The 22120-nt window shown below is 54.2% G+C and overlaps 1 protein-coding gene and 1 non-coding gene across 5 annotated transcripts in view; one reads left to right on the top strand and one right to left on the bottom strand.

Annotated features, from left to right (window-relative positions):
* The window catches only part of OSBPL5 (oxysterol binding protein like 5), a 90384-nt gene extending 70805 nt beyond the window's left edge, over positions 1-19579 (top strand). For 3 of the 4 annotated variants that reach the window (XM_006141090.3, XM_027774419.1, XM_006141087.3), the window contains 13 exons: positions 1-133; positions 1082-1163; positions 2460-2558; positions 2982-3078; positions 4924-5022; positions 13058-13155; positions 13661-13750; positions 13846-13982; positions 14414-14599; positions 14850-14976; positions 16185-16323; positions 16979-17081; positions 18354-19579. The exon at positions 1-133 is cut by the window's left edge and continues 76 nt beyond it. In XM_006141090.3, the coding sequence (XP_006141152.1) occupies positions 1-133; positions 1082-1163; positions 2460-2558; positions 2982-3078; positions 4924-5022; positions 13058-13155; positions 13661-13750; positions 13846-13982; positions 14414-14599; positions 14850-14976; positions 16185-16323; positions 16979-17081; positions 18354-18492 (1529 nt within the window). In that variant the 3' untranslated portion in view covers positions 18493-19579. The remainder of the gene's footprint in view (positions 134-1081; positions 1164-2459; positions 2559-2981; positions 3079-4923; positions 5023-13057; positions 13156-13660; positions 13751-13845; positions 13983-14413; positions 14600-14849; positions 14977-16184; positions 16324-16978; positions 17082-18353) is intronic. The other variant, XM_006141088.3, reaches the window with a different exon arrangement.
* Positions 19580-21637: 2058 nt separating this feature from the next.
* LOC114009145 (small nucleolar RNA SNORD22) lies at positions 21638-21754 on the bottom strand. Its single transcript, XR_003550615.1, has one exon. It is a non-coding gene; the product is annotated as a small nucleolar RNA SNORD22 (small nucleolar RNA).
* Between the last annotated feature and the right edge of the window lie 366 nt (positions 21755-22120).

Here is a 22120-nt window from a genome sequence, read left to right as displayed (position 1 = left end):
CGGGGTGCCTGCGGACGCAGCTGCGGCCCGGCATGGACCTGTCCCGCGTGGTGCTGCCCACCTTCGTGCTGGAGCCACGCTCCTTCCTCAACAAGCTCTCTGACTACTACTACCACGCCGACCTGCTCTCCAGGTGAGCGCCCACACCTCTGCACGCATGTGCACATGGGTGTGCATCCAGAGACCTTGCAGCCTGCTCCACGGAGCTGTCCAGGGCCCCTAGGCACACGTCCATAGGACCGGGGCTGAGTTTGGTCCACTGTCTCTATGACTCTGGCCTCCATGGTGGCCCAGTGCCCAAGACCAGCCCTGAGAGGAACTGGTGGAGAGGGAGGCTGGGGAGGCAGTGTGCTCAGGGCTGGAGCTGTCAGCGTGAGTTGGTGCTATAAGGTCTCACCCTGAGTCCTGCTGTTCACCCTGAGCCCTGCTGTATGTCCTGAACCCTGCTGTTCGCCCTGAGCCGTGCTGTACGCTCTGAGCTCTGCTGTTCACCCTGAGCCCTGCTCTGCCCCCTGATCCCTACTTCATCCCTGAGCCCTGCTCCACCTCTGAGCCTTGCTCCACCCATAGCCCTGCTCCACCTCTGAGCCCTGTTCCACCCATAACCCTGCTCCACCCCTGAGCCCTGCTCCACCCCTAGCCCTGCTCCACCCCTGAGCCCTGCTCCACCCCACTGAGCCCTGCTGTACACCCTGAGCCCTGCTGTATGCCCTCGGCCCTGCTGTATGCCCTGAGCCTTGCACTGTGCATGGTGACCCTTATGGACTGCAGAGACAGGAAAGGGGGCTGCACAGTCAGGAGTCAGGATGAGAGTGAGGGCCCCCCAGGGGCAGAGGACCCTGGAAGCCCAGCAGCGACCTCTCTGCCCCAGCATGGGAGTGACCCTGGCCCTTCCTGATTAGGTGGAGAACTCACTTCCCAGGGAAAGTTCCCCTGCTTCGGGGCTGCCGGGGCAGGCTGGGGGAGAGTGTCCAGAGCAAGCCAAGGTGGCCTGTCTCCAACTGAGTGGGTGGAGGTTGGGATGGAAGAGGGAGGGCTCAGGGAAGGACCTGCCTGGAGTCAGAGTCCCCATCTGTTCCAGGGCGGCCATGGAGGAGGACGCCTACAGCCGAATGAAGCTCGTGCTGCGGTGGTACCTGTCGGGCTTCTACAAGAAACCCAAGGTAAGGAGTGGCTGGCGGGGAGAAGGGTCTACACCCCAGGTCTGTCCACTCAGCCCCCATCCCCGCCACCTGCTCTGAGTCCCTGGCTACCCCCATCCCACAGGGACTTAAAGGATCCTGCTCATGCCCCTGGTGTCTCTAGATCCTCAGAGATAGGGGACAGAGCTCTGACTTCCCATAGGCCCTCTGGACAGCTCAGACCAGGCCCCCTGGGTGGTCCTGATTCCAGGAGGGGCCTAGCAAGGCCTTTTCCTCCCCCTCCCCAAGAAAACAGCTGAATTGGAGACACTGCCACACACAGCCCTGCTAGGAAAGGACTTCTACACAGGCCTCAAGGTGCCTTTGGGAGCCAGGATTTTCCTAATGCCGTAGTCACAAAACCTTTTAAAACCCCAGGCTGGGACTCAGATTCCAGCAGAGCTGCTTGGTTGTAATGAGGGGAGCAGCCTGCAGATGGCCCACTTCCCAGACCGCACCACACAGCCCTGGGGTTCTGGGGGACACATGTTTGAAAAGTGGTTCTGGTCCCACCTCTTCATTGCACAAATGGGAAAATCGAGGCTCAGGAGGAGACGGGATGAACCAAGAACCCTACAGCAGGTTGGAGTGGAGCCCGGCACCCTGAGGTCAGCATTGAGCGGGCTATACCCAAAATCCAGGGAGAGTTGACCTGGTCAGGGTCATGTGTATCCCTCTGAGCCAAGAAGTAGACAGGATGTTTTCTAGGGTATCCCCCCAGAATGTAAACCATGCACAAAGCATAGTCTCCCTAAAGCAGAAGTGGGGTGCTGTTCTCAGATATGGGCAAATCAGGCCATTCCTCCTGGACTCCCAGGCTATGGGTGGCAGGCTGCCCACCATGTGGCCCCTCAGTCCACACCTCACTCAGCGCAGGTCCATGACCCAGCACTGCACTGTGGCCCTTTACCACCTGATTCCTGAAAGTGTGTGTGTGTGTGTGTGTGTGTGTGTGTGTGTGTGTGTGTGTGTGTGTGTGTGTGTGTGTGTGTGTGTGTGTGTGTGTGTGTGTGTGTGTGTGTGTGTGTGTGTGTGTGTGTGTGTGTGTGTGTGTGTGTGTGTGTGTGTGTGTGTGTGTGGTGTTTTGGACAGGCCCTTGCTGTGGTGTGACCCACCCGCCTAAGCTTTAGCTGGGATTGTAGCTGGGACTAGAGCTGGGACTACCGGTGTGCACCACCAGCCTGGCTTTTTGGGGTGGGTTAGGAGTCGAGCCTGGTTCCTTGGGTCGCAGGTGCACACTGTCCCGCGGGGCCTATGACGTTTGTTCATTGCTTACAGGGAATCAAGAAGCCCTACAACCCCATCCTGGGGGAGACCTTCCGCTGCTGCTGGTTCCATCCCCAGACCAACAGCCACACCTTCTACATAGCAGAGCAGGCAAGGCCCCCAACCCCTGCCTCCACCAGGGTTGGGTGCTGGGTGCTGGGCACCAGGCTCTGCAGTGGGCAGACCTTGGCAGCAGGCGGGGGCACCTCTGATTAGAGTGCGAGGTTCTCAGTGGCTCCATATCCTGCCCATTGGGAGCACCCCAGACCAGGTGCTGCCAGCGGGAGGAGCAGAGCAGATCAATACTATGGCTGTGGCCGCAGACAGTGTCCCCTTAGGGAGGGGAGCAGCACAGCCCATTTCCCAAGGGGGCACTCGGGATTCAGGGCTGTGAGTTTGCTCCCGGGCCCCATGACTCAGCCCTGGCTCCTGGAAATTCCCTAAGAATACCTCCCTCACATGGGGCTGGGAGCCAAACTCTCTCCTGGGTTTGCCTGTTCAGGGCCATTTCAGGACCTGCCCCTCTGCCCACAGGTGTCCCACCACCCGCCCGTGTCTGCCTTCCATGTCAGCAACCGAAAGGACGGCTTCTGCATCAGCGGCAGCATCACAGCCAAGTCCAGGTTCTACGGTAAGGACTTCCTGGGGCCCCAGGAGCCGGTGGACAGCAGGACCTCACGTGGTGGCCCCTGTGGTCAGGGTCTATGTGAAAGTAAAAGTGCTCAGACCTGGGACCAGCAGATGGCGCATGGTTATGTTCCTGGACTCCCACATAGTCGACCGCCATCTGGAACCCAGATCCAGTGGCTTAAAACTCACACCGGGCATGTGTGTGTGCAAGCCCAAAATCCCAAGAGAAGGGAGGAGAATGGAGAAGAAGGGATTGTAGAATGGCCATCCTGTAAGGAAAGGTTCGGAGAGAGGCCCTGAGTGAGCCGGACACCGACACCATCCCTTCTAGGGGATGATTTCTCACTTTCTGTTTCCCTGTCTCTGTCTCTCTCCAGTGAGTACACATGCTCTCTAGCAAAAAAAATCTCTCTTAAAAAAAGGAAAGAAAAGTGCTCAGACCTGCAGCCGGGCAGGGCCAGTCCAGAGCTGACTCCCCCGTTCTGGCCTTGCTCCCTCCGCTGAGAGCGGGCCCTGCTGTGGAGAGGTCCTGAAGATTGAAGAACTTCGTGGAAAGATGCGCTCCAGGGCTGAGCCATCCAATTTGGTAGTTACTGCCTGCATGTGGCAAGTTAAATTGATTAGAATGAAATATAATTGGGCCAGCAGGCAGCATGGAGATTAAGGCAGCTGGTTCCCACATGGCCACCTGTGTGGTTCAAGTCCCGGACCCAGCAGCTTGAAAAACACACCGAGCACATGTGCGTGCATGCCCAAAATCTCAACAGGAGCATGGAGGAAAAGGGATTGTGGCATTGCCATCCCCCCTGGGGGTGATTTTGCATTTTCCCTCTCTTTTTCTCTATCTCTTTGGATGTGCACATGTCCCATAACAAAACTAAAAAGAAAAGAAAGAAGGAACTATCATTTAAAATGCAGACCCTCAGTTGCACAAGCCCAGTAGCCATGCTTAGCTGTGACCACCATGTGGGACAGGCTGGGTGGAAGTCCAGCCAGCACAGAATCCTGCTGGGCAGTACCGCTCTGGAGCCTGGCAGCGTAAGTGTGTGTTTCCTTCTTTCACATCAGACACACCTTTTTCCCATTTCCATCTCTGGGCAGGTCTGTGCTGAGTTCTTTCTTGTGCCCAGCTGTGTGCTGGGTGTGAGCGAGCCCGCATAGGGTAACAGGTGACCTCTGCCCTCAAGTTCCACTCACCTTTTCCAGCCCTGTGATCCTATTACTGGCTGCAATTACCAGCCCAGAGCCTGCCCCCGCAAGAAGTGTTTAAAACCCGGGGTGGGGGGGGCAGCAGTTGGCGTAATGGCTATGTCACTGGACTCTCATGTAGTCGACCATGGTTCGAGTCCTGGACCTGGTGGCTTAAACTCAAGCCGGGCATGTGTGCGTGCGTGCCCAAGATCCCGAGAGGAGAATGGAGGAGAAGGGATTGCGGCGTGACCATCCCCCCTGGGGGGTGATTTCTTGCTTTCTGTCTCTATGTCTCTCTCTCTCTTTTTCTGGCCAGTACACGCGCCCTATAGCAAAAACCTCTCCAAAAAAAAGAAGAAAGAAAATCCAATGGGGCTCAGGCTAGTTCCAAAAGATTTGCAGCCTCTGTCCTGAGAATCCCTAGTTAATCATTGAAATAAACCACTAATATGTTACAAGTCAAATAAGTTCTCAGGATAGGTGACAAGTGTGAACTAAACAGGGCTTTTGCACAACGTAAGGCTCAGAGAGGCTAAGTGACTGCCCACCGTCAGACAGCGGAGGTGTCCGGAGCTCTGTGATGCTAGACTTCCGGGGAGGTCCCAGGTGCAAGGGTCTGTCTGCACTCACGGGTTCCACTGCCCCATCTCTGCAGGAAACTCACTGTCCGCTCTGCTGGACGGCAAGGCCACACTCACCTTCCTGAATCGAGCAGAGGATTACACCCTCACCATGCCCTACGCCCACTGCAAAGGTGAGTCTGCCCTCCACCCCTGCGCACGGAACTCAGGCTAGCCCTCGGGAGAGTGTCTAGATGCTAACCTCTTGTTTTGATTTGTTTAAAGGGATCTTTATTTTACCCTCATTTGTCGACTTTTCTGAGCTAGGTGTATAATCCCAGGTTGAATGTTCTTTTTCTCCCCTTGAAAGACATTTTTTTTATTGCCGTCTGGCTTCCATTGTGGTGGGTGACCAGTGGGCTTTCAGCCTACTTGTTACCTAATGGAATTTTCTGTGTGGCTATTGTTTATTGAAATAATTATTTTATTATTATTATTATTCAATTTGACCAGAGAGAGACAGAGAAAGGGAGAATGAGAAAACAAGCCACCAGGTCCAGGACTTGAACTGTGGCCAGCCATGTAGGAGTCCAGCGCCCTAACCACCATGCCACCTGCCAGCCCCCTCTGTGTACCTATTTTGTTGTTGTTGTTGTTGTTTCTTTATTATTTTTTTGTTTCTTGTTCTTTTATATATTTAATCACATTATTTAGCTTACAAAGTGAATATTCCAACATGTGTACATTTCTCCCTAGTCCGGTTGATAATACTATAAAATTATCTTCAAGTGATAATACCACATTTCTTTGTGTACCTATTTTTAAGATGTTTCCCTTTGTGGGGTCAGCAGGAGGCATCAGGGTAAGGTGCTAGACTTCCACATAGCTGACCATGGTTCGAGTCCTGGACCTGGCGGCTTGAAAATCATGCCAGGAATCTGTGCATGCATGCCCAAAATCCCTAGAGAAGAATGGAGGAGAGAAAATTGCAGTGTGGCCATCTGCCCCAGGGGGTGATTTCTTGCCTTCTTTGTCTGTCTCTTTCTCTTTCCAGCAAGCACACATGTCCTATGGTAAAAAAAAAAAAAAATTTTTTTCTTGTCTTCAATATTCTATAATCTCACAATAGTATGTTAGGTTTCTTTTTTATTTTTCATTTATAGACTTTTTAAAATTTCATTTGTTATTATTATTTATTTTGTAATTTGAACAAAGAGACAGAGAGAGAGAGAGCAAGAGAAGGGGAAAGTGAGAAAGCAAGCCACCAGGTCCAGGACTCAAACCACGGTCGGCCATGTGGAATAAGCACCTTAACCACCACGCCACCTGCTGGTTCCTATAGACTTTAAAATAAAATTATGTATTTCCTTTATATGAGGGAGAGAGAGACAGGTACCTCCCCCAGGGTCTCACCACACTGTGACAGCCAGCTCCTCAGCGTGCACGGTGTGCCCACCACATTCAGGTCAACCTGGGATCAGGCCCCGGGCCTTCCCTTGGGGCTCCGGTACCATGCAGTGGTGCCTTATCGCTCACACCATTATGGCGGGACCTTAACAGACAATTTTTTACAGCGGTTGTAGGTTTACAGAAAAACTGAGCAGAAAGCACAGAGAGTTCCCTTTTGCTGGCTACACCACACATACCCGGTTTCCCCTGTTACAAACATCTTACTTTAGTGTGGTGCCTTCATTACATTTGGTGAGCTAGGGTTAACACGTTATTAACAAAAGCCCACGGTCCACATTAGAGTTCGTTCTTGGTGGTGTTCATCCTGCAGGTTTGGACAAATCCGTGAAGACGTTATCTGCCACCACAGTACCATAGAGTGGGCCCTCAGGAAAGCCGTGACACATTTTTGCATAGAAAAATATATCATGACCTTCCCGATGACCCATCAGAATAGGGTTACTACCCTAAAAATCTCTTAGGTTTACACATGAATAGACAAGCCCACTAGTCATCTCCCCCCACCCCGCATTTTTGTGTTGTTGTTGTTGTTTTATTTGTTTTTAAGAGGTTTTTGCCTTAGGGTGTGTGCACTTGCTGGGGAGAGAGACAGAGATAGTGAGAGAGAATGTGAGAAATCACCCCCAGGGGAGATGGCCCACACTGCAATCCCTTCTCCTCCATTCTCCTCCTGGGATCTCGAGCACACATGCACATACACCTGATGTGTTTCAAGCCACCGGGTCTGGCACTCAAACTGTGGTCGGCCATGTGGAAGTCCAGCACCGTAACCACTACACCATCTGCCGGCCCTGCCCAGTGTGATTTTCAAACCACCGGGTCAGAAACTCTCAGTTGGCCATGTGGGAGTCCAGTGACGTAGCCACTACACCATCTGCTGGCCTCTCCCTCCCTCTCAACCTCTGGCGATCACTGATCTTTTCTCCATAGTTTCGCCTTTTCTAGAATGTCATAATAGTATGTAATCTTTTATTTATTTAGTTTAGACTTTTGCCATAGGGCATGTGTACTTGTCGGAGAGAGAGATAGAGAGAAAATGAGATATCACTCCCCTAGGGAGGATGGCCACGCCACAATCCTTTCTCTTCCATTCTCCTCTCAGGATTTTGGGCATGGGGATACGTGCGCCTGGCGTGATTTTCAAGTCACCAGGTCTGGGACTTGAACAACAGTCGACCATATGGGAGGCCAGCACCTTAACCACCACACCACCTGCTTGTCCCAGTATGTAGCCATTTTTAAAAATTTTTACATTTATTTGTTTATGTATCTATTTATTTGTTGTCATTTTCAAGCCACTGAGTCTAGGATTTGAACGGCAGTCGGCCACGTGGAATCCAGCAACCTAACCGCCATGCCACCTGCTAACCCCAGTATGTAACTTTTTTAATCTGGCTTCTTTTACTAAAGTAATATGCGTTTGAAGATTTCCCCCATGTCTTTTTGTGGCTTGATGGCTCTGAATTCCTTTTTTGTGTTAGTTGCTTGAGGGTTTTTGTTTTGTTTTTTGTTTGGTTATTTTTTTTTAACTCTGAACCTGAGATTTGGTGGAATTGAGCAAGATTAGAAAATTTAAAATCATTAGTATTTGTTAAATACTGCCTCTGTCTCAATTTTTCCATTGTTCCTTCCAGAACTCCAATGAGAAAGAAGTTAAACTGTTACCCACGTTCTGGGAGCATAGTGTTTCCATCTCATCTTTTATCCAATTTTCTTTTTTAATTGCCAGAGGGTGTGTGCACTTGCAGAGGGAGATGGAGAAACAGAGACAGAGAGAGAGGAAAGAGAAGGCAGCCGGGAATGGGGCATGATCATGCCCAATCCCTTCTCCACCATCTCTCCATCCTACCTGCATCGTGGACATGCGTGCGCGTGTACCTGGCATGCTTTTCAACCCACCAGGGCCGAGACTCAAACTGTAGTGACCATGTGGGATCCTGCTCCCTTAGCCAGCAGGCCCTGGGCCTCTCTGTCTCTCTGTATTCTCGATCATTTCTTTAGCTTTGTCTTCAACACTAATTCATCTCATGTTTAACTCAGCCACTGATATTTGTTTCCTGTTTTTTTTTTTTCTCTCCACACCTTAGGGATGTGGGACCAATAGATGGCATAATGGTTACATCACCAGACTCCTACATAATCGACCACAGTTCAAGTCCCAGTGGCTTAAAACTCACCCTGGGCTCTGGTGCATGCGTGCCAAAAATCCTGAGAGAAGAATGGAGGAGAAGGGATTGCAGCATGGCCATCCCTCCTTGGGGGGTGGGGTGATTTCTCATTTTCTGTCTTTCCCTCTCTCTGGTGAGCACACACCCCCTATAGCAAAAATCTCTCACAAAATATAAATACATTTTTTTAAAAATGAATAAAAGACACCTTAGGGTGTATGTGCTCCCAGGAGAGACAGTGAGAGGGAAAGTGAGAAATCACTCCCCAGAGGGGATGGCCACACCTCAGCTGCTGCTCCTCCATTCTCCTCCCAGGATCTTGGGCACACATGCACACGCACCCAGCGTGATTTTCAAGCTACCAGGTCCAGGACTCAAACCACAGTCGTCCATGTGAGAGTCCAGCGATGTAACCACTATACCATCTGCTTGCCCCAGCCACTGGTTTTTCCATTTCATTGTTTCTTTCTTTTTTTTTAGTTCTACTGGGTTCCATTTCAAACCCGTCTCTCCTTTGTACTCACTCCTGGTCATGTTTGCAATACCTTCTTGTAAATCTTAGAGCATTGTAACCAATAGTTCTAATTTCTCTATCAAATTACTGCTATATCCTCTCAGAGGTGCCTTACTAGGTGGCATGGCAGTTAAAGGCACTAGACTCCCATATGTATGACCGACAGAGGTTCAAGTCCTGGACCTGGTGGCTTGCTTTCTCACTCCCTTCCCATCTCCCCACCCTCCTTGTCTCTCTCTGGAGAGTGTGCATGCCCTGTAGCAAATTAAACAATAATTAGCTGGGGGGGCTGGCAGGTGGCATGGTGGTTAAAGACACTGGATTACCACATGACTGACCATAGTTGGAGTCCCAGACCTGGCAGCTTGCTTTCTTGCTTTCTTTCCCTCTCTTTCTGTCTCTCTCTGGTCAAATTAAAAAATAATAATAATAATAACAAATAGAATTAAATAAATAAATAATTCTGAAAAAAAAAAAAACTAGCTGGAACCAGCAGATGAAGTAACGGTTACATTGCTGAACTCCCACGAGGTCGACCACAGTCCTAGACCCAGTGGCTTAAAATCCACACTGGGGCCGGCTGGGAGGCACAGCGCCTCTTTGATCTTCCTGCACGGCTCAGGTGATTGCAGATTTATGTCCTGATTTTCTGGCTAGGGAAACATCCTCCCTTCAGTCATCCAGTGCTGCCCCAGTGGAGGAGGCGCTGGCCCGGTTGGCGCAGAGAGGCTTTGTTCTCGCATCGCTAGCCTGGGCACTGGGTGGTCACCCGCCCTTGCCATCTCCCCTTGTTTCCCTCTTCCTACCTTGTGATCGCTGCCTACCACCCTCACTTCCAGCCCAGTGCCCCGCTGCCCTCGGCCAGCCCACTCTTCACCATGCTGTCCCCAGGGCGACCCTTACCAACCCCATTTCTCGCCCTAAGTTTAAGCAGAGCGAACGAGTAAGGTGATTCTGGACGAGGAATAAGAACATGAACTGAACAAGTTTTAAATCAAGATTTAACATTCCAGCACATAAAAATTATTTATCCAAAAGCTCCTCCCAGGCGTGGTAACCAATGGATTCATCTTTACTCCATCATTTAGGATTCCTATCTGGGACCAGCAGCTGGCATAATGGCTATGTCGCTGGACTCCCATGTAGTCAACCATGGTTCGAGTCCCGGACTCGGCAGCTTAAACTCATACCGGGTGCGTGTGCATGCGTACCCAAGATCCCAAGAGGAGGATGGAGGAGAAGGAACTGCGGAGTGTCCATCCCCCTTGGGGGGGGGTGATTTCTCGCTTTCTATCTCTCTGTCTCCCCTGGGGGGGGGGTGATTTCTCACTTTCTATCCCTGTCTCTCTCTTTCTGGTGAGTGCAAGCACCCTATAGCAAAAACCTCTTGTGGAAGGGGTGGAACAGATTCCTATCTGAAGCATATTAGGAGATCCCGCTCCTGATACCAGTAGATCTGTACTACAAGTACGCTAATAAGAAACCATACTAAAAGAGCTATTTTGAAAAAATAGTTTGCCTCTTTAGCCATATACTCCTATGAAAGGAAGAATTTCTAATGTTTGGTTTGACAGATTTAAAATATCTTTATTTTTTAATTTAACTTTATTTATTCATTCATTTACTTTAATTTGACCAGAGAGACAGAGAGAGAGAGAGAGAGAGAAAGCAAGCCACCAGGTCCAAGACTTGAACCGTGGTCAAACAGGTGGGAGTCCAGTGCCTTAACCACCATGCCATCTACTAGATTTGAATCTCAAACTTGCCTTACAAATTCATGGAGAGTTTGGTTTTTGTTTTTAACCCCTAGAGCCCAGGCCAACACAAGTATTTCCTTGATTCTCACTTTGCAGTGGGTGGACTTTTTGCTGAGCTGTAGCTGTGTGTGTGTGTGTGTGTGTTTGAGAGGTTTTTCCTATAGGGCATGTGTGCTCGCCAGAAAGACAGAGAGACAGAGAAACAGAAAGCGAGAAATCACCACCCAGAGGGGATGGGCACACCACAATCTCTTTTCCATTGGATCTTGGGCACACATGCACACGCACCTGGTATGAGTTTAAGCCACCAGGTCCGGGACTTGAACCTCAGTTGACTACATACATGGGAGTCCAGCAACATAGCCATTATGCCAATTGCTGGCCGTGTGTGTGTGTGTGTGTGTGTGTGTGTGTGTGTGTGTGTGTTTTAGACAGGATCTCACCATATCACAGTCCTTCTGCCTCAGCCTCCTAAGTTGTTGGGACTACAGAAGTGCACCAGCACACCTAGCCACTTAGGGTGGGCTGGGACTCAAGCCTGAGTCTCCCTGTGGCCTCAGCCTGCTAAGCAGCAGTATCCAGCCCATGCTACACAGGGCTGGCTATGATCATTTTTGTCCTAAAGACATATATCCCTCTGCGACTTTTTTTTTTTTTTCATTTCTTTTCTTTCTTTCTTTCTTTCTTTTGAGAGAGAGAGATTTTTTTGCTATCAGGCACATGCACTTGTCAGAGAGACAGAGACAGAGAGACAGAAAGCGAGAAATCACCCCCAGGAGGGAGGCCACACCGCAATCCCTTCTCCTTCATTCTCCTCTCAGCCCTTTGGGCACACACACACAGGCACACACACACCTGGCGTGAGTTTCGAGCCACTGAGTCCAGGACTCAAACTGCAGTTAACTACATGGGAGTCCAGTGACATAACCATTACACCATCTGCTGGTCCTCCCTCCATTTTTTTTTAACTTTGTAAAAAATATTTATTTAATTTGTTATCATCATCATTATTATTATTTTAATCTGACCAGAGAGAGAAAGTGAAAGCAAGAAAGTAAGCTTCCAGGTCCAGGACTTGAACCGCCATTGGCCAGGTGGGAATCCAGAGCCTTTTAACCACCATGCCACCTGTAGTGCGCCCTCCCCTCCCCTTTATGAGAGAGAGACATTTTTTGCTATAGGGCACATGTGCTCCCTGGAGAGACAGAGAGAGAGAAAGTAAGAAATCATCCCTAGGGAATGATCATGCTGGAATCCTTTCTCCTCCATTCTCTTCTCGGGATTCTGGGTGCGCATACCCACACACCCGGCATGAGTTCCAAGTCACCAGGGCCAGGCCTCTCACCACAGTCAAGCATGTGGGAGTCCAACACCTTAACCACTATGCCCCATGCTGACCCTATCCCTGTAGGACTTTCATCATCTGGAATAGCTGTCTCTAAGGTTATCCCACCGAGAGATACCCAATTGGGGTTTAAAATGTGTCAAAAATATGTCGACATACTTTATCCCACATTTCTAAATGTTTTTTTTAGAGTAGAAATGTTGTGGCTGGGCCAGCAGGTGGCATGGTGGTTAAGGCAGCTGGATCCCACATGGTTGACGGCGTGGTTCAAGTCCCAGAAGTCACACTGAGCATGTGTGCATGTGTGCCCAAAATCCTGAGAAGAGAATGGAGGAAAAGAAATCGCAGCATGGCAATCTCCCCTGGGGGGGGTACTTCCTCAACTCTCTCTCTCCTTCTCTCTCTGTGTCTCTTAGCACACACACCTTATAGCAAGTTTTAAAAAAAGGTTTGTTTTGTTTTCTGGTAGTGTTCTTTTAATTAGATTAAGTCCTCTATATGGCTAGAAATGGAAGATTTATTCTCTCCTTCATTAATTAAAAAGCAGATTAAGGTTTTAAACTATGCTGGGTGCTCTCCTGGGGACTGGTGCCCACTCTGTCCCCTGGGACACCACAGTGAGCTGGGAAGACACCTGTCCTTAGGAGCCAACTGCAGTCAACTGGAGCAGGAACTGCAGTCGCGTGACAGGCTGTGACGAGTACTCACTGGGGCTGCAGGGCTCCTGGGAGCCTGGAACAGGGTGTTGGTGGAGGAGCTGACCCAGCAAAGGTGCAGGTGACTCCTGGACATGAGCTGAGGCCCTGGCAAGGACCCAGGAAGCTGTCTTCCTGATCACAATGACCCCTCCCCATGCTGTTCTGCTCCTGGGAACTCCTGCCCTCCCCGCTCACCCTCCCCGGGCCTGACTCAGGCCTCCCCCCAGGGGCTCAGCAGGGCCAGGATGGCCCCAGCCTGACACTGGCTGCATTTCAGGAATCCTGTATGGCACCATGACCATGGAGCTGGGAGGGAAAGTGACCATCGAGTGCGAGAAGAACAACTTCCAAGCCGAGCTGGAATTCAAGCTCAAGGTAGTGCTGGTACAGCCTGTGGAGACAGGACCTGGGCAGGGCAGGGCAGAAGCAGGCCTAGGGGTGAGGAGGACCACCTCCCACCCTCCCTATGCCCCAGGGAGGTTTTCCCAGCAAGGGCACAAAGGGACAGGTCTTGGCATCCCCATAGTACAAACGGGCCCAGGAGGGGCAAGGGCTGCCCGCAGGCCATACAGCAGCCCAGGTCAGGCCTGGGCCTCTGCCCTAGCAGGGACCTGCATCCTGAGCTTAGGAGGAGGGTCTCTCCTCTGGCCCAGCCCTCTCGCCCCAGCTCCCCAGCCCCGCATGGGACCCTAATGCCTGGCTTTGCAGGATCTCAGCTCACAGGCACCCCGGGAGGCATGGTCTCCAGCACTGAGCCCCATCCTAGCCAGGCCCACACCCTTGAGTGTGATGACTCCAGGGTGCACAAGGATGTGCTTCTGGAACCTTCCTCCGACCTCACTCAAGCTCACTGGGTGCCACCCCGGTTGTGTCCTTACAGCCTTTCTTCGGGGGCAGTGCAAGCATTAACCAGATCTCAGGAAAGATCATGTCTGGAGAGGAAGTGCTGGCAAGTCTCACTGGACACTGGGTAAGGGGCCAACCCAGTGGGGCGAGTGTGGTGGGGCCCCTGGGCAGTCACTGCGTGGGCCCGCACCTCTGACCCCACACCACCATCTGGGGCAGGACAGGGACGTGTTTATCAAGGAGGAGGGCAGCGGAAGCACGGAGCTCTTCTGGACCTCCAGCGGGGAGGTCCGCGGGCAGAGGCTGAAGCGGCACACGGTGCTGTTGGAGGAGCAGACAGAGCTGGAATCTGAGAGGTGAGGCCGCCCACATCTGAGGGGCCCCCGGGACCCAGCCTGGTGCAACCCGATTATGGTGCTGTGAGCGCATTCCGGACACATCCCTGGCAGAGAGACTAGGCGAACCCTTGCAGCAGATCGCATGTCCTCCCCAAGGAGGGAAACGAGGCCTGGGGAACAGGCTCCAGGGCCTGTCACTGCCAGCAGATGACCAACAGCTCCACAGGGAGGTCCCTGCAGGTGGGAGGTGTGAACATAGCACAGGCAAAACTCTCAGGGGGAGACACGGTGCCCCGGGAGACATAGGCTGCCTGCAGTGAACTCCCCGCCAGTGGGGGCAACCAAGTAGTGGGTTGCTCTGAGCCTCTCTTCCAAGAGGCCTGATTTCAAGCTGCCAAGAGGGCAGCACTGCCCAGACCCCAGCTCAGAGCGGGTCTCCTGGCTCACAGGCTCTGGCAGCACGTCACCAGGGCCATCAGCGAGGGTGACCAGCACAAGGCTACGCAGGAGAAGTTTGCACTGGAGGAGGCACAGCGGCAGCGGACCCGTGAGCGCCAGCAGAGCCTCACGCCCTGGAAGCCACAGCTGTTCCACCTGGACCCTGTCACCCGGGAGTGGCGTTACCAATACGAAAAGTGAGTGCAGGCAGCCCTGGGCCTGTGAGCTGGGGCCGGGCCTAGCAGGCTGCCCTCACTCCTGCCTCGCCCAGCCTGAGGAGAGCCACAGGAGCTCCTGGCTTCCTCCTCACCTGTCCGTACCTGGGAGAGGAAGAAGGTTCTGCAAGTGGGAAGTGGTCACCCTCCTGGGGGCTCTGCACTGCGGGAAGGCTGAGGGCCTGGCTGAATGGAGCCGCCTCTGCCGACATTCACCCTCTGGACCTTCCAGCTGCAGCCCCTGGGACCCCCTGAAGGACATCGCCCAGTTCGAGCAAGACGGGATCCTGCACACCCTGCAGCGGGAGACCATGGCCCGCCAGGCCACATTCTTGAGCAGCCCAGGGCCGAGGCACCAGGTCAGCACCACATGCCCCTGGGGCCTCCTTGACCAGGTCAACACCACCCACCCCCCAGGGCCTCCACCCAAGGCTGTCTCAGCTTTAGGTGTGGCCACCACTCCCTCACTCCCTCTACCTGACCCGCCCCCCACACTCCCCCTCACATCCTCATCCACCTCTGCCCAGGGATCCAGGATTCCTGGCTTGGCATGACTGCTCAGTTCCCAGGCACCCTGGTGTGCAGGGCAGTGTGCCCAGGATCTGTCGGGCCCTCTGCTAAGTCAAAGTAGCATTACCTCATTCGATTGATGAGGAGGCTCAGTTACCCAGGTAGGAGGAGGAAGAGCCAGTGTTCACACAGATCTTGAGCCTGGAAAGGTAGGAGAGAGGGCAGAAGGCTGCAGAGATGAGCAGGGAGGGAGCTCCCCTCACCCTCCAGGATAGCCTATGCCCTCCACGGTGCCATGCCAGAGGTGGCCACCAGGTGGCACCGACTCCACCCACGTGCTCCAGGGTGTGCAGGCCCGCACTGCTGTGTACAGCTGGGTGCAGCCTGTGCAGGGCAGGATGGTGCTGTTGTCAGGCTCCAGGGTCTAGCCAGACTCAAATCGGAAGGATGGTCCTAATTTTAATTCCTCCAGCAAGACGCAGGCCAGTCGCCTCGCTCACCTGTGTCCTGCCTTCTCCCTGGCCAGGTGCCAGGGCAGGAGGTGTCAAGAGGACAGATGCTCGTCATGCCCTCCCCACCCTTACATGCAGCATGGCTCTGTCTGTTGTGCAGTGGCCATCTCCCCAGCGGAGGCCCAGCAGCGCCACTGTCCTGACTTCAGCCCCGCTCCTCCCTCACCCACTTCACTCCTTTCAGCCCATCTACACCAGGTTTCCACCCCCAGGGCCCCCTGCTTCCTCCTCCACTCCTCAGCCCCTCCAGTCGGCCTCAGCCCCGTCAAGGCTCAAACACCGTCCCAGGGCATCAGCACTGATCACCCTGCGGGCGACAACCTGTTGCATCCCTCGCCCAACCTGCTATATCCCTGAATCCACCCACTCAGCCAGCTGCGAACAGGGCACCAGGAATACAGGAGTGGCCAAGGTGTGGCTCATCTACTCAGGGATAACCTGAGTTCAAGGAGCCATGGCTGAGAACACGTGCTCAGGGTGCTGGGAATAGCAAAACCGGTCTGTGGAGCCACCACGTGACAGACAACGGCCTCCTCTCTCTGCAGAGGCCTGGCCCAGATGGGCGGCTCCGCAAGGCCAGTGACCAGCCCTCCGGCCACAGCCAGGTCACCGAGAGCAGCGGCTCCACACCCGAGTCCTGCCCAGAGCTCTCCGATGAGGACGAGGACGGCAGCTTCGTTCCCGGTGAGCCCTCCTTGGCCCTGGCCCCGAACACCTTGGATCCTGACCTGGCCAAGAGGACTGGATGGGGGGAACTGCCCCTCCTTAGCCCCTCTGCAGCAGAGGAAGGGCAGACATGCTCCCTCCCAGGTGTGGGTCCGCATCCCTGCCAGGGAGCTCCTCTGCCTGCCCTCGGTCTTCCAAGGGGTCTGTGCCCACTCAGCCTCTGAAGGGCTGATGAGGACATAGCAGGGGCTGGAGGAAGAAGGAGGAGGGGACTAGGCCAGGGGCTCCCTTGGATGGCAGGGGTGCTGTGAGGCAGCCAGGCATCATCCCTCTGGTCCTGCTCCTGCCACCGTGGGCCTCTTCTGCTATGCTCTCAATGGGCAGCCTGTGTCTCTCCAGCTTGGTCCCTGCCTCTGTGGTGGATGAGCCACCCCGGTCACTTCTCCCAGGGCTTTTCAGAAGCCAGCTGAGCCTGGGGTTCCCTCCAGAAGCACCCCCTCGGGGCCTTCTCCGACTCCCTGTACCTAGCTTAGTCCTGCAGGTCACTTAGGAGGTGAGGCAGGGCCGGAGCCTGCACGACCCTGAGACCCTTCCTACCTCCCACCCAATACCCCAGCTCATCCTCGTTTCTCTCTCCCTCCCTGTGTCCCTCCCGCCCCCCTGGCCATCCCAGACAGCGAGAGCCCCTGCCCTCGGTGCAGGAAGGAGGCACAGCGGCTGCAGGCACTGCACGAGGCCATCCTGTCCATACGGGAGGCCCAGCAGGAGCTCCACAGGTAGGCTTCGCCCCGCTGCTGGGGCTCCCAGCCAGGGCCCCCAGTCAGGAGCAGGAGAGCTGGAGGAACTGGGGTGGGAGGTCAGAGGGAGGCCAGGCCTCTGGACCCCTGGGCCCTGCAGAGGGTCAGGCTACTGAGGGGAGAACAGGAAGAAAGTGCCTGGGGTTCCCTCATGGCAGGGGCTAGAATAGGGCAGGTGAGCTGAGCAAGGGAGCAGACCGAGTTAGTGATGCTTGGTGGCCACAGGGCCAGGGAGTTCAAGGAACCCTGAGGGAGGTACTAGGCCAGGCCTGGGCTTTGGAGTAGGCCCAGGAGAAACCCCACTATGCGTGGGGCCCAGCAAAGAGAGAAACTGGGCACCCAGTACAGCAGTCCCTCCCTGGCATCCCAGCTTGGCACTGGGCCCCTAGCACCTAGGTGTCTGCTCGGTGGGAGAGCCAGCAGGAAACGCCCCAGGGTGTCCATGGCCCAAGTAGGTATGGGCCGCCGGGCTACTTGGGCTCTTCCTGTTGGCGGACACCCCAGCATCCAGCTGAGGTCCCAGAGCGGACTCCTGACTGTGATCCGTGCTGTGTGGCTCCTGGCTGTGGGCTTGGGCACCTCAGCCTCCCCTCTGTGAAACAGGGTTTATAGCAGTGCCCCGTGTGTGGGCTGAAGATGGGGTGCAGGGGTGAGCTGAGCCAGGCACCCAGCCAGCACTGGACAGCTGGTACAGTCCCCGTGATTCCCTGTGGGCTCCTGGCAGGGAAGGACACTGTGGCAGCTGTGGAACGCCAGGGAAGACAGAATGCCCAGGATGGGATGCAGGGGTGCCTTGGCAGCAAATACCAGTGCAATGAGTAAAACTAGCCTTCTTTTGGCAAGAGTCTCCTGCCCTGCTGTGACTTATACCACTTTGCATAAAAGCCTGTTCCTTTGAGGCCCAGAAATAAGATTACATTTCTGCAAAGGAGGCTTGCTGCCAGGCAAATGGGGATCAGAGGAATAGCAGAAACTTCTGCATGGATGATTGGATTGTTGAAAAAGTGACTTATTTTTTCTGTTTTTCTCTGAAAAAATGTGTCCTAACTTTTCCAACAACCCAATTCAATAGACACACGGCATCATACCTAGCGCACGTGAGCTGCTCAGGTGGCCGTGACGAAGTCCCAGGTAATGAGGCTCAAACAACAAAGCTCTTTTGTCCCCAGTCCCAGCAGCTGGAAGGACCTCTCAGCCTCTGGACAGTGAGCCCCACTGACCCCAGCACCACTGCCCACTCTTCCCTTGCAGGCACCTCTCCGCCATGCTGAGCTCCACGGTGCGAGCTGGGCACACACCAGCCCCGGGCCTCCTGCAGAGTCCCCGCTCATGGTTCCTGCTCTGGGTGTTCCTGGCGTGTCAGCTGTTCATCAACTACATCCTCAAATAAGAGCCCTTTGGCAGCGAGGACGTCACCTGCAGAACTCCTGGCCAGCCCCAGACCCTCCCTCCCAGGCACCCAGCACTTTAAGTCAGCCCAGGGAGGCAGAGAGGCCCGGCAAGCACAGACACTGTGACGGAGGGGCCCACGGTGCAGACAGGACAGGACAGCAGGAGGGACCTGGGGGCTGCGGGACACTACGGCCTGCTCGTGCTGGGCCCCACATGGGGGACCCTGGCCTCATCGGCAGGGCCTTCCGCCCAGGCCGGCCTTAATGCTAAAGCCAAATGCAGCTTTTATTGTGCGAGGCGCTCCCTGGTCATCACGCCTGGCCGTCCCCAGTCCAGCCTCCACTTGCCTCGTGGGATTGATGGATCTGGGGGCTGGGAAGGCCTGCCCAGGCTCTGAGTGGTCATACCCATGCCACAGTGAGTGGGAAGGTTTCAAGGAGCAAACCAGGAGCCCGGAGTGGCCCAGGGCCCCCCAGGAGTCACGGGGCTCAGATGCCCTGATGCCTTTGCCCTCCTTCCTGAGACCCTGCCGGGGCTGCCAGGTTACCCAGGAGGGGCATCAGGAACAGGCTAGGGCCACTCTGTTGAGGATGCAGGGGATTATTCTACCACTGGACAGGAGTGCAGTGTAGGTAGGTACTGGGACACTCCCCGCCTGCTTGTGTGGGTACAGGTGGAGGTGGCTGGGTGTGAGTGAGCGTGCGCAGGGGGCAGTGGTGTGCACAGGGTTGGCTGAGCCTGCCCAGCGTCCCCTTGGTCAGGGAGGCTCAAGCTTGTCACTTTGCTCAGACCAACACATAGTCTTCCTGTTTTACACTTTTTTAATAAACATAATTGCAATATTTTAGGTGGGCTGCTAGCAAAAGTATGCCTCCGGCCTCAGTCCCTCTGTGTGCGTGCGTGCGTGTGCACGCATCGACACGTACATCTACACATACGGAGCCTTAAACTACGCCGTGGTGGTGCCCTGAGCTAGAACTGATCGTTTTCATTCCACGATTTTTGTATCCATGTTCTTGTCTCTCCCCCTCCTCCGGTTGGGGACTCGTCAGTGCTCCATGCCTTGAAATAAACGGACAGACATGTGTGTGTTCTCTTCTTGGGGGACTTCTGGAAATGAGAGGGTCTTCCCACGGAGAGAGTAAAGGCCAATGTGGAAGCATCCGGTCCTGGACGTGCTGAGGGACGAAGGTGGAGGGAGAATGGGGGTAGCATTATAGGGAGCTGTGGGAAGCCGGCACCCAGGAACTGGGTCCTGTCACCCAGCTGACAAAGGCTGAGCACATGCTGGCAGTGCTGCTGTCCAAACACGATGGGGAGCCTCCACGTGGGTGGGCGGAGGGGGTGAGCACAGCCCTGCTCCGGAGGCCCAGCTTGCCTGGTCACAGCCCTTCCACATGTAGGGGAAAACTCGACCGGGCCTGTGGCCAGCATCACTAGTACTCAGCACCAGTTCCAAGGGAAGGACATTCCCTGTGCTGGGACAGTCCATTGCCCCTGAAGGAGGGAGTCGGCACCTGACCGCAGAACCCACATATGACAGCCAAGGGGGACAGCAGCTCACCAGTGACCCCACATGGAGGGTATAAGGTGAGAAGCAAGGCCCTGGGCACCACCTCCCTTAGTCCCCCATAAGAGCCCCCAAGGTCCCAGGAGATGAGGTTCCAGCTGGACCCAAGAAGAATGGGACCAGCAGTTAGTGTAATGGCCATGTCGCTAAACTCCCATGTAGTCGACCGCAGTTCAAGTCCCACACCCGGTGGCTTAAACTCACGCCGGGCGCGTGTGCATGCATACCCAAGATCCCGAGAGGAGAATGGAGGAGGAGGGATTGCGGCGTGGCCATCCTCCCTGGGGTGGGGGGGGTGACTTCTTGCTTTCTGTCTCTGTCTTTCTGGCAAGTGCACGCGAAAATTATAAAAAAAAAAAAAAAAAAAAAAACGGGCAAGCACTGCCAACCCAGCTTTCCCCAGGAGTCTCAGTTCTGCTTCAGACAGCCTGGGCTCTCAGGACCAGCCCCACACACCCAGGGACAGTGCTCCAGGCCCAGGTCTGCAGTCCCCACACTGAGGCCACAGCCCTGGAGTACACAGTGCACAGAGCCAGGGACTCCGGGTAGTAGTTTTCTGCATTTTGAGTCCAGGGCGGGTTACCCTTGACATTCCCATGCCCGTGTGGATAGGAAGCCACTGAGCCCTGGGCCCTGGCGAACCAAAGGCTGCCTAGGGACCAGAGATCTGGCGCAGTCTGCCCTGGCGTCATCCTTCCTCTGGGTGTAGGAGGCCACAGGCCAGGTCTTACATTGTCACACAGCCAGGAAGACGGTCTGGGTCGCCTGCACAATCCTATCTTTGATATGCAAAGCAATCAACCTGAAGAAAACAGCCAACCCAGGAGGGAAAAAAAGAGAGAGAGACCAGTAGGGAGCCCTGTGCAAGGCTAATCCTAAAGGAATAGCTGACCCTGAAGGCCACATCATGACCCCAGTTGCTGTGAACACCAGGGTGAAATTAGGCATTATCCGGAAGGACTGCACATCTGTTCGCCTGGGGTGACCTAGTTCCAGGACTGATGGGGCTGCAGACTTCGGGGTACAGGCCAGCGAGGCGGCACACAGATGGGCAGGGGAGCGGGTGCTCCTCACACGCGTATGGGCCCCATCCAAGGCTTAGCTGTAGCTCTATTTTTTTTAAATGAAGAGATATTTTATTTCCTTTTTTTTCAAATAAGTTTATTTATTTATTTATTTTTAATTTTAGCAGAGAGGGACAGAGTGATAGAGAAGAAATGAGAAAGTAAGCCGCCAGGTCTGAGACTTGAACCACAGTAGGCCATGTGGGAGTTCAGCGCCCTTAACCACCATGCCACCTGCCAGCCCTAAGATATTTTATTTCTATCCGTAGGAACTGAACAGGTGGCTACAGTGGAAAATGGCGAACATGTGAAGTTAGGGAGAGCCCAGTCAGCGGCGGCAGGGAGTTTGGGATTAAATGGCAATATGCTGAACAAATAAGCTATAGGCTGTTTGAAACCTGAAAATGCCCTTTTCCACGTCCTCCACGATTTCGATTCCATTTGTAAGCATGTTGTTCTTTCCTTTTAATGCTTTAACAAGTGATTTCCCTCCTATAGAAATCCTTATGAACCCAGAGACACTTCTCTCTGGAACTTTCCTCTACTCCCAGAACCAGCCCCAGTGGGTTCACCCTTGCAGACTCTGTGGCTAAGACAGGAAGTAAGATCTGAACTCCTGTTTAGAAACTGTGTTGCCCTGACAACAGCTGGTGAGAGCCCAGGGAAAGGGGAGGACACGCCCCTTCTTAACCCTTTATAATCCCGGGTGCTAGGGGCAGGAGCTCAGGGTGCCATGGAGCTGCTCTCTGGCCCTGTGCTGCTGGGGATGCTGCTGCTGCTTCAGGCACAGGTGAGCACAGGCTGCCCGGGGAGGGATAGAGGGTGGCGGAGCGGGGAGAAGGCTGTGGGACTGGGAAGGACAGTCAGATGAGGGGAGACCCTGAGAAGCAGGAAGTAGGCTGAGCCCGGTGCGCCTGCGCGGACTGAGGCGGGTGCAGGCTGCAGGACCACCTCGGAAAGACTGGAAGTTGAGATGTGGAGTGCAAAGGAAA

This window comes from Tupaia chinensis, unplaced genomic scaffold (genome assembly GCF_000334495.1).
Source record: "Tupaia chinensis unplaced genomic scaffold, TupChi_1.0 Scaffold000047_1, whole genome shotgun sequence".
Lineage (NCBI taxonomy): Eukaryota > Metazoa > Chordata > Mammalia > Scandentia > Tupaiidae > Tupaia > Tupaia belangeri.
Note: the sequence above shows the minus strand (reverse complement) of the source record. Positions and strands in the feature narration are given on the sequence as shown.